Source organism: Pangasianodon hypophthalmus, chromosome 20 (genome assembly GCF_027358585.1).
Source record: "Pangasianodon hypophthalmus isolate fPanHyp1 chromosome 20, fPanHyp1.pri, whole genome shotgun sequence".
NCBI classification, from domain to species: Eukaryota; Metazoa; Chordata; class Actinopteri; order Siluriformes; family Pangasiidae; genus Pangasianodon; species Pangasianodon hypophthalmus.
In genome coordinates, this window is record NC_069729.1 from 6,704,426 (window position 1) to 6,718,431 (window position 14,006).

Here is a 14,006-nt window from a genome sequence, read left to right on the forward strand (position 1 = left end):
CCATGCAAAATACAAGCTGTAAAAATGCAGTCTGAGATTCTAGATTAAACAAAAATACTAGTACAGATACTAGTACTAGAGCAGATGCCTTACAAACCAAGCAGATCAGATTTAAATAAAGGAAATAAGCACTGATGAGTTTATGTATTTATTATTTATTTATTATAAGTCACATACAATAACATTTGCAAGTGCATGATTTGAAATTTAGCATTGCCTAAAATATCCAAACTCCCACTGAGTGTTCACATGAAGGTGTCAGAAATAAAAAACCATAGCTAAACCCCAAACTGATTTCTTCACTTCTTCACTTCGCTTTCAAGCTCAAAGTGTGACAGATGTCTGCTGGTGCTGGAACTGTGCCAAAAGTGGAGCACTATTTGAGGCTGGAAATCAGCATTGCACATCAGTTAACAGACCAGATAGAGTATTTCAATAGCTCACATAGCAGCATGTAGAAGGTGGAAGACTAAAGTGTGTTGTGTGTTGATACCATGTCCTGAGGGATCCTTCTGGGGCCTGCTGACCTATTTCTGCCATTCAGGTTCTCGGCTTAGTGTGGAGAACTACATGTATCATTTATAAGAAATGCAGTTACCATAAGCTACTCTCTGACCACTATTTTAAAAGCAGGTCACAGATGGGCTTCTGTATTTCTCACCCACCAGTACAGTTATAGTACTATTTTCCAGCAAATATTTGATGGAGAAAAATATAGCAGTAAGAACAACTCTTAGTCTAGTCTGTGATAGGTAGAAATGAATTATACTGGGGTGTGATTATATACACTACATGGCCAAAGGTTCGTGGACATCACACACTGTATACCATCACACACATATGTGGTTCTTCGCCAAACTGTTGGCACAAAGTTGGAAGCATACAATTTTATAGGATGTCTTTGTATGCTGTAGCATTACAATTTCCCTTCACTGGAACGAGGCAGTCGAGCCCAACCCTGTTCCAGCATGACAATACTCCATGCACAAATCGAGGTCCATGAAGAAATGTTTTGCCGAGGTTGGTGTGGAAGAACTTGAGTCCACCCCAGGCTTCCTCACCCAACATCTGTGCCTGACCTCACTAATGCTCTTGTGGCTCAATAGGCAAATCCCCACAGCCACGCTCCAAGATCAAGAGGAAAGTCTTCCCAGAAGAGTGGAGGTTATTATAACAGCAAAGGAGGACTCAATCTGGAATGGGATGTTCAACAAGCACATATAGGTGTCCACAAACCTTTGGCAATATAGTGTAGCTGTAGTAAAGTAAAATCCCTAGTACTTGACCCTGTACTACATGACCCTGTACTTATTTTTTCATATGTGAAGTGAAATGGGGCTCAAAACTGTACAAGTTAATTTGTCACTATTGACTGCTACTGCCATAATAAGAAAATCTGTCATATTAATATTATGCTATAACAGTAGAGATAACATCACAAAAAAGATAAAACCAAGTGTTAAAACCAAGAGTTCTCCATGTCCATGTGAGTGTTCTCTGGGGGGTTTTCCTCCCACCTTCTAAAAAACATTCTGGTAGGTGAATTAGCTATGATAAATTGCTCCTAGTTGTCATTGTTGTCAGTTGTCAGGGTGTGTTCCCACCTCATGCCCAGTGTTTCTGGGATAGGATCTGGACCCACTGTGACTCTGTCCAGGACAAAGTGGCTACTCATAATGAATAAATTAATGAAAGAATTGTTTTAAAAATACCTAAATAATTAAATACATGCCATTATGTATTTATGTTATTATTCATTTATCATATTTTGATCTTTTTTTTCTACCCAATTCTACCCAAAGCAATAAATATTAATATATTCTTTCACATAAAATAATCAGCACTAGCTGTTGTCACATCCTCAAATCTGTTAAAATAATTACTCAACATATATTTTAATGGACTTAATTATGAGGCAATTGATAATTTAAGGAAAACACTATTAGGCAAGTGCTCGTTTGTAATGTTGGAGAGAATCTAGGGGAGCATATTAACAACTCACCCAAGCTACATGCTTAAATGTAGGAACATTCATCGCTCACAGGCAATCATGTGTATAGTTACCATGGTGGGCAAAGTAATCAACTAGACAGGCCTTTGCCACACTGATCCACCCACTCAGTCAGTGACTGACGAAAAGCATAATTGGAAAAGACTTAAGCTTCTGTGTGAAGTTATGAAAGACTGTCGCCTGTTCTCGCCTACAAACGTCTCTTCTCTCTCTTTTATTAGCTCGAGTACGTCATTAGTTCAGGCCCAAGCTGTCAATTAGGACACTAAGTGACAGTCTTCTCAGTATGTTTTATTTTTAATTACATGGATATGAATAATGCACAGAAAGGGAGATTGAGGCCTCTCACCAGAAAGTCGGATACAACAGTGGTTTTTTTTTTTGTTTTCTAGCTGTGCAGCTCAATATGAACATCCTTTAACCCAACGGCCCCAAGAAAATCTATTGGTATTTGAATATGTAATAAAGGGACTATTGGTGACCCTGACAGTTTATATGGCAATATGACATGCTCCCAGATTGTTTTTTGTTTTGTTTGTCTTGTGCAGATATGCATGGCTACATGCTATTGAAATACTGATTCTTGGGTGCTGTCAAGGCAGCTATTGTGAACCGACAGTCAGTTTTGTTTTCTCATTATGCTGGAGCTGTTCCATCATTCAAAGTGGGATACGATGGCACAAATGGGGCAACGGGAGCTCAATTATCTGTGGAGCTTCTGACATGCACCCATAACACAGGCTGTCACAAAGCCCTGTTGTACACAGATCATCTGAGATCGCAGAAGAAAGAGTTTTCACCTTCCTTGTCATAGGATTCTGCTTTGCAGCTTTTTTTTCTGAGAATGAAAAATGTAGCTGGTAAACAAAAATGAGCCTCTCTTGTCATGTCTGCTATGTGGGGCTTGATTATTCTGTAAAACATTATGATTCTGGAATTACATCACTCATTTTATGTAATTACATTGGGTATAGAAATGTATCACACCTATCAAGTTGCTTCTCAGGGTGAGGAAAAAGTGTCATGCACTGAATTACTATAAAACTATTTCCAACAGTGTCTGCAATATTTTTAAATTTTTGTGAAACTTCTGTTCTGATGAACAAAATAATGAGACTGCATTTCTTGTGAGCAATACATGCAATGCGACATTCACATTTGGCCAGATTACGGAATCTTAGATGACAGCCATCTTTCAGATTGAGACAACTATATCATGGAAGTGGAATTGCTGTCCATAATCAGTGCCAATTATATAGTGCAAATATTGTGTATTTACAATATTTTAAGGTGTTTATTCAAATATTTTGCTTCATATCATATAATTGATTAGTGGTACATGCCTAATGGGGATGCAGTATGGACCTATGCTCCACATGTACAAGAATATGTAAATAAGTATTGGTGCTATTTAAGACACCCAGAGTGGGAGTGTTTGGGCGGGTTGCTGGAGTAACGGGCGTCGTGGCGATCATACTGGCCCCGCCTCCCTCGCCCTGTATTCCCACCCTAGAATTCTCTCCAGATAATCTGCACCAAAACTAGCAAACCATTTAAAAAAAAGATGCTTAACAGAACAAACCTAATCAAAGAACATGGAGTGCAGCTTCCTTTAGATGTTTTGAAAATTCTCTACCACATGATCATAAAGCCAGTCCTTTTCTCAGGTTGTCTAAGAATTGCAGTTTGTTCCAGTAAACACTTTCATGTTTGTCCCGAATAATGACTCCTCTCTCAGGGGTGTTTTCACAGACAATTTACTCCCTTCTCAAATATGACGCATAACTGCCTAAAACATCCTACAAGGCCTGTTCTATTCTGAATCATTCACAAACAGGACAGTGAATCCAAGAATTGCTGTCACAGGCTTAACAGGAACATCTGCTTCTTATGACTGTATCCTTCCTTTTGGATGTGCAATACCGAATAAACAAATGTAATTTTAGTTGAATAACATGGGCCATAATTAACCAGGAGACTGTTTTGTGGACATCTGCTTTGTTGAAGCCCTGTTGAAGGGAACGTGCCTTGGCTTAAACTGTAAATCAAGTATTACTGTGGATTTGAGGGAACTCCAAATGAGCCATATCATCTTCCTTATTATAGTAACACTTTTTGAGTTAACAGCAGCATTGCTGCCTCACTGCTCCAGGGTCCGGAGTACCATCATGTTACAAGAGTTTTGCATGTTCTCCCTGTGTCTGAATGGCTTTCCTCTGGATTCTGTGGTTTCCTAACCACCTCTCAAAAACATCCCAGTAGGTGGACTGGCAACTCTAAATTGCTGCTAGATATAAATGAGTATGAGAATGTGTGTGTGTGTGTGTGTGTGTGTGTGTATGTGCGCATGCATGTCATCACATGACTGCGTGTGTGTCCTATCCAAGGTGCATCCATGCCTTGTGCCCTGTGTTCCCATGATAGGCTCTAGATCCACCGAGACCCTGATCAGGATACTGAGGATGAATGAATAAATGGTTGGTTTGAACAAAACTGCAGTGCACTGGGATCAACTCTATCTTAACTGAACCACAATTCTGTTTCTGTTCTTAATAGTATATTCCCAGTAAACCCTAAATAGCATGCATTTGAGATGCCATTCATTCACTCCTCTTCAGTAAATGATTTTTCCTGCTCAGGGACGCAGTGTATCCGGAGCTTATCCCAGGAACACTGGAAGTGAAGCAGGAATACACCCTGGATTGAACACCAGTCCATCACAATCATTTGAGATTTGGATTTGCTGGAATTATGACCTACAGATATATCCAACCTGAGGATCTGAATCCATAATTTCCAAGCAGTGCAGAATAAACATTTTAGAATTTTATCGCTTAAAGTCACCGGCATTGATATAACTGAATAACTGAATGTTATTGCCCTGAGGGAAGTAAATATCCTTTATGCCTGCAGGGTGCCAAGCTTCCCATGTCAATCATCATTGTTGGAGTGGGCCAAGCAGAGTTCGATGGTAAGCATAAGAAATTTCTTCTTTCATCCTTTTGTAAAGCAAATTCTTCACCACCTTAAGCAATGGAGAACATTGTCCTGTTGTCTGACTTTGCCTTGTTTACAAGAGTCCCCCCTTCCCCCACCAAAGTTAATAACTGGAAAACAAATCAATAACTCTGTGATTGAATTTTAAAAACACAGGTAAACTCTGCTACCTCCTTGCAATTAGCCAGACAGATGCTCCAAAAGCAATTACCAACTCATTTCCTTGATCAGTGCAAATGCAGGGAAGATGGGTCACAGGGAGCATTGATTAGAGGAGCGCAGTCTAATCACTGAGTGTGCTGTAATTAGCACACTGCATCCAGTAAATGGGCACAAGTCGTCACATCTGCCACTTAATGGTCAAAGAGGTGGCTGGAGTTAGAGGCTATGGTCAAATAATAAGTCAAAACCTCCCACGCTTCTCTACCCCACTGAGGGCCTGTACAAAGTCTGGGCCAAGAATAGCAATGTGCATTTCAAACAGAGATGGGATGAGTTCTTACTGGATGTGTTGTCTGTGGGTGATTTGGGCAAGAGCTGCTGTACATAAAGCCAGTAATACAATTCAGTGCACCACTTCATTATATGGGCCAATTACTTTTAGTAGAAGTGCCAAAGCAATAAGCAGTGATTAAATCAATAATGAGCTCTAGGTCTCAAGTTACCTGTCGTTCTATATATATTTATTTAAATATATTCTGGGCTGACACAGTATACCCGTGCTCCAGTGTGACTCCTCTAGTTTGAAGGGTATGGTTTTAAGGGAACTTGTTGAGTACATAATGAAAATTGAATATATACTGAAAAATGTTACAACTGTCTTATTAAGTAAGTCTGAACTGACCTTTAAATATGATATATTTCTTGGGACAAATGACATATGTGTTGGTCATGTTCTGTATACTGTACAAAATCCTCTCTTGTTTATTGACATTCTGATTTTACAGAAATTCAGAGTAATATACTGACAGGTATAAATTTAAAAGAAAGGAGTGTCTTAGTAAGGTGTAGGGTCATCATGAGCTATCAACACAGCTTCAGTGTGCCTTGGCACAGATTCTACAAGTCTCTGGAACTCCACTGGAAGGATGGAGCACTATTCTTCCAAATATATTCCCTCAGTTGGTGTGTTGGTGATTGTGTACAGCACTGTCTGATGCACTGTTCCCTCTAAGCTGTGTGCATGCACAGTTGTGCACTTCTAATGCTGCTCCCATGGAGAAACTAATAAGACCCTCACATGTATAAAAGTTAGTTCACTGGAGTAACTGACAGCTGATTGTAGTGCAATTCAGACCTGCCACAGGTACACTTGACTCTCATAACAGTATTGCGTTTTTCATATTTTTTTAAAAGCCCACACTTTTTTAAAAGAACACACATCAAACAGAAACAGTCCCACTGCCATCCACATTCAGTGCCAACCACAAATAATGCTAGCTAGCTACATTAGCTGTGAGCTCAGCAAGCCATGATACTTGTTCAATCACCCATTGAGTCTTGTTAGCATAGCGGTGCTGCCAAGAGTTGTCTCCCAAGGCTAGCCCGCTAATGCTAACCAGGCAGAGGCAGAGAAACCACTATCTCATGGGGTATTTCTGCACAAATGGATGAAGGGTCTGCCTAATAGAAATAGGTTTTGCTGAACATTGGCCTGAAGGCTGGTTTATATGCTGTGAACCGTATTCACATAGTGATACAGACAGGGGGTTTGTGGGCAAATGAAGCATGCAGAGATGCATTGGATTCTAACAATGTTTTGTGCAAATCTATGGTGCTGCACATCAACTAACCTTCATCCAAAATCTTGGCTGAGGCAGGGAGGTGTGCCCATTTGCATACCCACACACTCATTCACACCTAGGGGCAGCTGAGAGTCATCAGTCCACCCACTGCCATGTCTTTGGGAGGTGGGAGGAAACTAAAGAACCTGTTTAAAAAAAAAAAAAAAAAACTCCACACACACAATAAACCCAAGCTATGGATTCTTTCTTCTAAGGAGACTCAAACTATGCCTGCAAAATGCCTCCCATACCATAAGGGAGCAACCAGTTTTTCCTTTAATTTGTCATCCCCTATAGTTGACATTTTATAATAATTTTTTACTGTTTTTTTTTTCTCTCAGCCATGGTGGAGTTGGATGGTGATGACATAAGGATTTCCTCACGAGGGAAACTAGCAGAACGGGACATTGTTCAGGTGACACCAGAAACCCTGTCTGACCAAAGAAAAAATATCTAAAACATATTTATTTATAGTCACATTAATATCATGTTATATGAACTTTTCATCTTTTGGAATTGCTGTGCCACCCCTATCTTTCCCTTTCTCTCAACTTGTTCTCTTTTAAAGAGATGAGATCCACCCAAGCATTACCTCATCAGCATTTTTCATTACTGGTTTAACAAATGCCCTTTTTAGTTAAGCTTTAGGTAGTTGATCCATGAACCATAACCCATTTTCTAATAAGGCAATTATTAATGTAGATCCCAAATGAATTTCTGAATTTCCCAGAGGCATTTCTCTTTGTGATTTCTGTTTTGTGCAGGGGACATTAATAATGATAATGTCTAAGCATGCAGGATTATACTCATTAATTATATTTCATTAGCAGCTTAAATTCAACCCAATCTCTGACTTGAATGCAACTGCCATCGCTAACAGTTAACAAATGATTGGAGAAATGAAATAAACGAACACGTCTTGATCTTTGCAGTTTGTGCCATTCCGGGACTACATGGACCGGACGGGTAATCATGTGCTAAGTATGGCGCGGCTGGCCAAAGATGTCCTGGCAGAAATCCCCGACCAATTTATTTCATACATGAAGAGCCGAGGCATCAAACCGAACCCAGCGCCCCCTCCTTACACACCCTCAGGACACACACACCACACACAGATATGAGGCCACCCTTCCCTGAGGGTGTGCTCAGCCTGACATCAGCCTCCTTGGAATTATGGGATTGGGACTGATGGAGCAGCAGGCCACAGGCTCTGTGCATAACTCTATATATGGTCTCTCTGGGACACTCTGAGATGCCAAGGCATTTCTGTTACCGCTTTTGTTTCCTGCCTGTTTTCTCTGGGACAACAGCATGATCAAAGAAGCACACTTCAGTCAAGTTTTTGTCAAAAAAAGAAAAAGAAATTTTAAAAAAATCTCGGCTCATGACTGTTTCTCTTTTGGGGCAGTGAGTTGAGAAGGAAGGAAGAGGACAATATTTGTGGATTCAACTCGTGCCTGTCTGTCGTTGTCTCAGTGTACCTGGACAAGTATTCCCTGCTCTGACCGTTGACCTTACTCCACATTGGTGTACTATGTGCATTCAGGTGAAGTTTTCTGATACTTTTCTTAATGGCATTCTCATTACGGATTGAGACTTGTTCATATGCATTTGATTTGGCGCTTTTGCGCACCACTCGAGTTAAGTGTTGCTTTTATTTTTTAAAATTTTAAAATTTTATTCCTAATTATATGCACAAGGGTGAAATTAAACTTTTAAGTGCTAGGCTCTGTCAGATCCACTGCAAAATAGATTATACGAGTATACATTCGACAAGGTTACTGCACACTGCAATGCAACAGATTTGTTTTTATTTCCTGTTTGCCCTGTGCTAAGATGAATGGTCACATCTGCTGTTCTGCAATCACTCCCATTTCTCTCCCGCTCGTTCCATCTCTCTCTTTATCCCTCTCTTCTGCAAGAACAGATGAATAGTACTCTGAATATTGTGGCCCACAGAAACCAATTCAATTTTGTCAAGACACTTTTAATCAAATGAGACCAGGCCTCTGTGATGGACTAAATTACAGTCCTGGGTGATTAAAAGATTGATAAGCATCGTCACAGCTTTGTTACTATTTGCAGCATGTTTTGTTCTCTACAGGTCTGGTGAGTCACAGGCAACATAGACGTGGCATTTCTGGTGACCTGTTCAACTGGGCATGCGGTAATGCTGCAGCGATGAGTCACCATAACATCTAAGTGAATAACTGATTGTAACTAATTAAAGCACACAAAATTAGACAAAGTATTATTTTATCTCCATTGCATGTCTAGTCAGAATGAATGAATTCAAACATTGTTTCTGGTTTATGAAATGATATCTAAGTCAATATAGGGTATAAACAAATAGATCAGCTTTATGTAATTGTTTCTGTTATTTGTCAATTCCCAGCTGGATAGTTTTCATATAAATTACTGAAAAAATGTTATAGCATCATGTATATAAATTACATTTGATTTCTTTCTCTTTATGTTCCGTTAGGGCATGCATGATCTTTTTTTTTTTCTTTCTCCTACACCATAATATTCCATATAAAGGTAGATTATGAATTCCAGGTTATGATAGAATGACTACACAATATGCTCACTGTCCACCTTACTAGGAACGCCTATGCCCTACTCATTCATGCAATTATCTGCCATTCCTGTGGCAGCAGCACAATGCATAAAATCATGCAGATACAGGTCAAGAGCTTCAGTTAATGTTTACATCAAACATCAAAATGGGGAAAAATTGCGATTTCGGTGACTTTGACTGTGGCATGGTTGTTGGTACTAGATGGTTTGAGTTTTTAAGAAACTGCTGATCTCCTGGGATGTTCAGGCATAACAGTCTCTAGAGTTTGCACAGAATGCACAGAAAGAAAAAAAAAAAACATCCAGTGACGAGAGGCAGTTCTGGGTTTTTGATTTTATGTGTTGCGCTGCTTCCACATAGTTTGCTGATTGAATAAATTCAGGAGTGAGTAGGGATACAGGTGTTCCTATTAAAGGTAAATGTACAAATACTATATAAAGCCATGCTATTATTGTGCCCGGATACACAATCTGTAAAACAAAACTATACATATTTACACGATATGGCCAAAAGTATGGGGACACCTGACCATCACACCTATATGTGAGCCTGCCTGAAACTGTTGCCAAAAAGTCAGCAGAATAAACACACAAATGTCTAGAATGTCTTTGTGTGCTGTAGCAATCTGATTTTTCCCACTAGAACTAAAAAGTAAAATTGTTTCGTGATGACAATGCCTCTGTGCATAAAATGAAGTCCATAAAGACATGGTTAACCAATGTTGGTGTGGAAGAACTGAACACCTTTTGGATGAATTGGAATGCCAACTGTGCACCAGGCCTCCTTGATATCAGTGCCTGACCTCAACAATACTGTGGCCGAATGGACAAAGCCACGCTCCAAAATCTAGTGGAAAACCTTCCCAGAAGAGTGGAGGTTATTATAACAGCAAAGAGGGGGACCAACTCCATGTTAATGCCCATGGTTTTTGAATGGGCACATATGGGTGTTATAGTCAGGTGTCCACATACTTTTGGCCATATAAGTGTATTTCACAAGAAAACAATCAGCAGTAAACAGCTGGCCTTCAATACACTATTGACTAATGTTTAGAGGGTTCTTGCATTGTATTTTCATTACTGTTTTCAACACACCCTTGTTGCCTTTTCTTTCATTAGAGTTATGTGTTACTGAAGATATTTCCTTGGATATTTGTACAGTATTTCTTTTTAAGTAATCAATGTCTGATTGCTTACTAGCTAGAAGAGTAAAATTTTTTAAACAAAATTACAGCAACTGTTATTTATAGATGGAGCGCTTAGCCCAATCTGAATGCATCAAGCCGTATGTGGCGTTTTAGAAATATCAAGTATTGTTCGGCTTTAGAGTAAGTAATAGGCTCTTTTTCTTACGTTTACAGTCATGTTGACAAGGGTGTGCTTACAACTATATTGTAACACGACCTTGCTGCAGGACAAATACTTCCAGCACACAATCAAAATCTTAGTCCCCCCACCCGCCCAGTATCTCCACAGTTAAATTATTCCAGAGAAGGCTTACAAAGACCTATTTGTCATCTACATTCCAACCATTAATCTGCCCATCGGTTCTTTGTAATTTACCCAAGGTGTGACATCATTTTTCTTAGCTAACTCACTGTATGTTGTGGATCAGACCTGGATCATAAATACAAAATACTTAAAGAACGTATAGAATTTAGCACTCTCAATCTAACCTTTCCAAAGTTTTCACAGCATGCGTTACCCCTAAACATACTGTGCGTTTGGCAAAGAACAATGCTACATACTAATTAATTTAATTGATTTCCTATTTACAATTTATGAATTTATAATTTATCTTATAAGTGAGGCAGAATGCCTTTCAAGCATATAAGCATTTGAAAGTCGAGATTCTTACTCAGGGGTAACGATGTCTCCTGAGCACTTCTGGGATTTAACTTCTACCACTGAAGACTAAGTGGAGAGGCTCATATATAAATTAATGAGTCTGTATTTTTAGCAGTTCCCTCAAAATATTAAAGGGAGCACTTTAGTATAAAGATGTCGTTCCTTAAGAACTGTACACCTGTACATGATCCCTTTTCATATCATTTATTTATTTCATTCATTGCCTGTAGTGGACCCTAAGTGTTTGATCGCACCTTTACACCCAGTGTCACATCTCTTCAAGCACACCTAATTTTAACATGTAAGGGGGATGTAAACATTCCGTGCCAACTTCTGTAACATACTGTAGAGACAATTTCAGCCAATTAATTGTGCATGTAATTGCCAAATATTGCAGCAGGCTTAGTGAGCTGTTTTTATTTTCTTGCTGTACCTCTACTTCTGTTGCATTTTTTGTGATATTTGCTTAGTTTGGGAACTGGCAGCCCACAGCATGTCACACAGTCTGTTTTTAAGGTTTTTTTTTTTTTTTTTTAAATATATGCATTGATTTTGAATTATTTGTTGTTTTTACTTATTTTTAATTTTTAGTTATTATTTTCACTGGCATGTTTGTTTTTCACCTCAAATGAATTATATTGTACATGATTGTTGTTATAACAGTGGGTTGTGAAATGCTTTGTATTGGATTGCCTTAATTGAAAATTAATAAAGAAGATGAATTCTTTTAGAAATGTCTGTCCAGTGTGTGGATTTGATATGTGACATGGCCAAAAATTATTTATTTCATTAGATTATCATTATATTAGTCATATACAATAGTTGGGTGCATAAAACTCAATTTGAACAAAGTGAATAAAAGGAATTTATACCACAGTGGTATAATCAGAATAATTATGATCAGAAGGTGGTGATAAATTTTTGTTAACAGCAGCTCTGAAAGTAGTTCCGGCTGGTTGTTCTAATACATTATCATTTCATTTATAATGATATTATAACAACTCACAGGGACTTGTCTGACCTACATAATCTAAGGCTAATAATAAATGGATTTAAGAGAAGTACTGTTTAACAAAGAAAAACATACAATTGTTGATATGGTGAAGATTTCTGTAAGGTCATGCTCATTTAACATATCATTTTTGGAAGGAGTCTCCAGTGTCAGCTAAATTTTCCACCACAGGAAAAGTCTTTCAGGACAAAGGACTTTGTTCTTTCTGTTTTCTCAGTGACATGACAAGCTGCGATTTTTATTAACTTCAAGAGAGAGTAAAAAGAGAGGCTGGTGAGGTAACGACTGTTTATAGCTGTTAGAATGTAAATGATAACAGGAACTAACTTTTCTTGTGGATGTTCCACAACATTAAATGTAACTATAAATGGTTAAAAGCATGATGTGTCATTCATTAAAAAATGAATCGTTGCATTGAGTCGCATCACACCACCCTGTAGCAGATTATTTTCCTGTAACAGCACACTATTGTGTTTTATTCCGTACATATTACAAATGTTGAGCATTTATTGTATCAATTTTTACATTTATCAGTAATGGTGAGTAAATTTTTCAGCTTATCTAATAAACTACACTTAAGATGGTGACAAGAATTCCCTCAAAACATGTCAACATCACATACTGGAGCCAAGTCCTCAAGTCCTCTTCTTGAAGAACACAAAGTCTGGAACTTTATTCTAGAGGATTACACAAATAATAAATAAATAATGACTTTTAAAGCTCTCTCAGACACACCATCACACAAATATTTATTAATTCATAATATAAGGATTTAATTTCAGAGCTGAATCTCTCCTTCTAACCAGTTTGCTCCGAGTGCTGCAGTGTGTCCTACTGTGAAATAATAAACAGAGCTAAAAGAGCACAAGTGCTTCTGGGAATCACAGACATCTTTTCCAAGAACTTTGTTTTAGTGAGCCTGCTTAATTAAAAGAGATTAATTCCAACATTTGGTTAAATGGAAATGTACCAAAGCAAATGTATGTGAGCACTAAAAAATGAACAAGCTAAACAAACTGCTTTACATTATACATTTAACATTATAAATAACTATAAAATCAAGTCTTTTAAAGGGATAGAAAAGAAATCAAGTCCCTGTCAAATTGTGAATGTTTCACTTTGACACAGCTGTAATACTGAAGTGTTTTCAAATGTTTTTTTTTTTAGAGTGAAATGGAGTTGTTCATTTATACCTCACTCAAGTATTAATTTTCTTATGTAAAAACCGGGGGGGGGGGTCTTGTTTATCAAGTGTGTGTATGTGTAGTTTTGTGATTACAATACAATACAATGTGATTTATCATGTTATTCTTGTGTGTAAGCAGGACGTGCATATATTTAGAACTAATCTTGACCATGCGTATGCAGAAACCCCTAGTAGAAAAGCATCATTGTGGGTATACTGATTATGTGAAGCTCCTGTTGCACTTGTTGCCAATCATGTCAGCATTATTGACAGTAATAGCTCACTGTGGTGTAGACAGGTGACACAGATGAAATGTAAAGTAAAAATCATAATCATAAAAGGCACAGCTAAAGATTGATTGGGATGATCCAGACAATGGCTAGCCTTGCCTTGCTTTGAGTATATGCCACACGAACATTTTTAATGCGAGAACCGTGTTTTTAAGAACAACAGGAATCTGTTTGCTCAGACTGATGAGTGGCTGAGTCGATTTCACTCGCACAGTGCAATTTTCTCAGCTCGCTTACGGAGAGACCAAAAAACACAGCAAGATCATCTTGCATGCACACTCAAGTCCTTCCTACTCCA

General features: G+C 38.3%; 1 protein-coding gene across 3 annotated transcripts in view; it reads left to right on the plus strand.

Annotated features, from left to right (window-relative positions):
* The window catches only part of cpne5b (copine Vb), a 119,840-nt gene extending 105,834 nt beyond the window's left edge, over positions 1-14,006 (plus strand). For 2 of the 3 annotated variants that reach the window (XM_026935734.3, XM_026935735.3), the window contains 3 exons: positions 4,925-4,982; positions 7,134-7,207; positions 7,725-14,006. In XM_026935734.3, coding sequence (XP_026791535.1) covers positions 4,925-4,982; positions 7,134-7,207; positions 7,725-7,913 — 321 coding nt within the window. In that variant the 3' untranslated portion in view covers positions 7,914-14,006. The remainder of the gene's footprint in view (positions 1-4,924; positions 4,983-7,133; positions 7,208-7,724) is intronic. The other variant, XR_003403967.3, reaches the window with a different exon arrangement.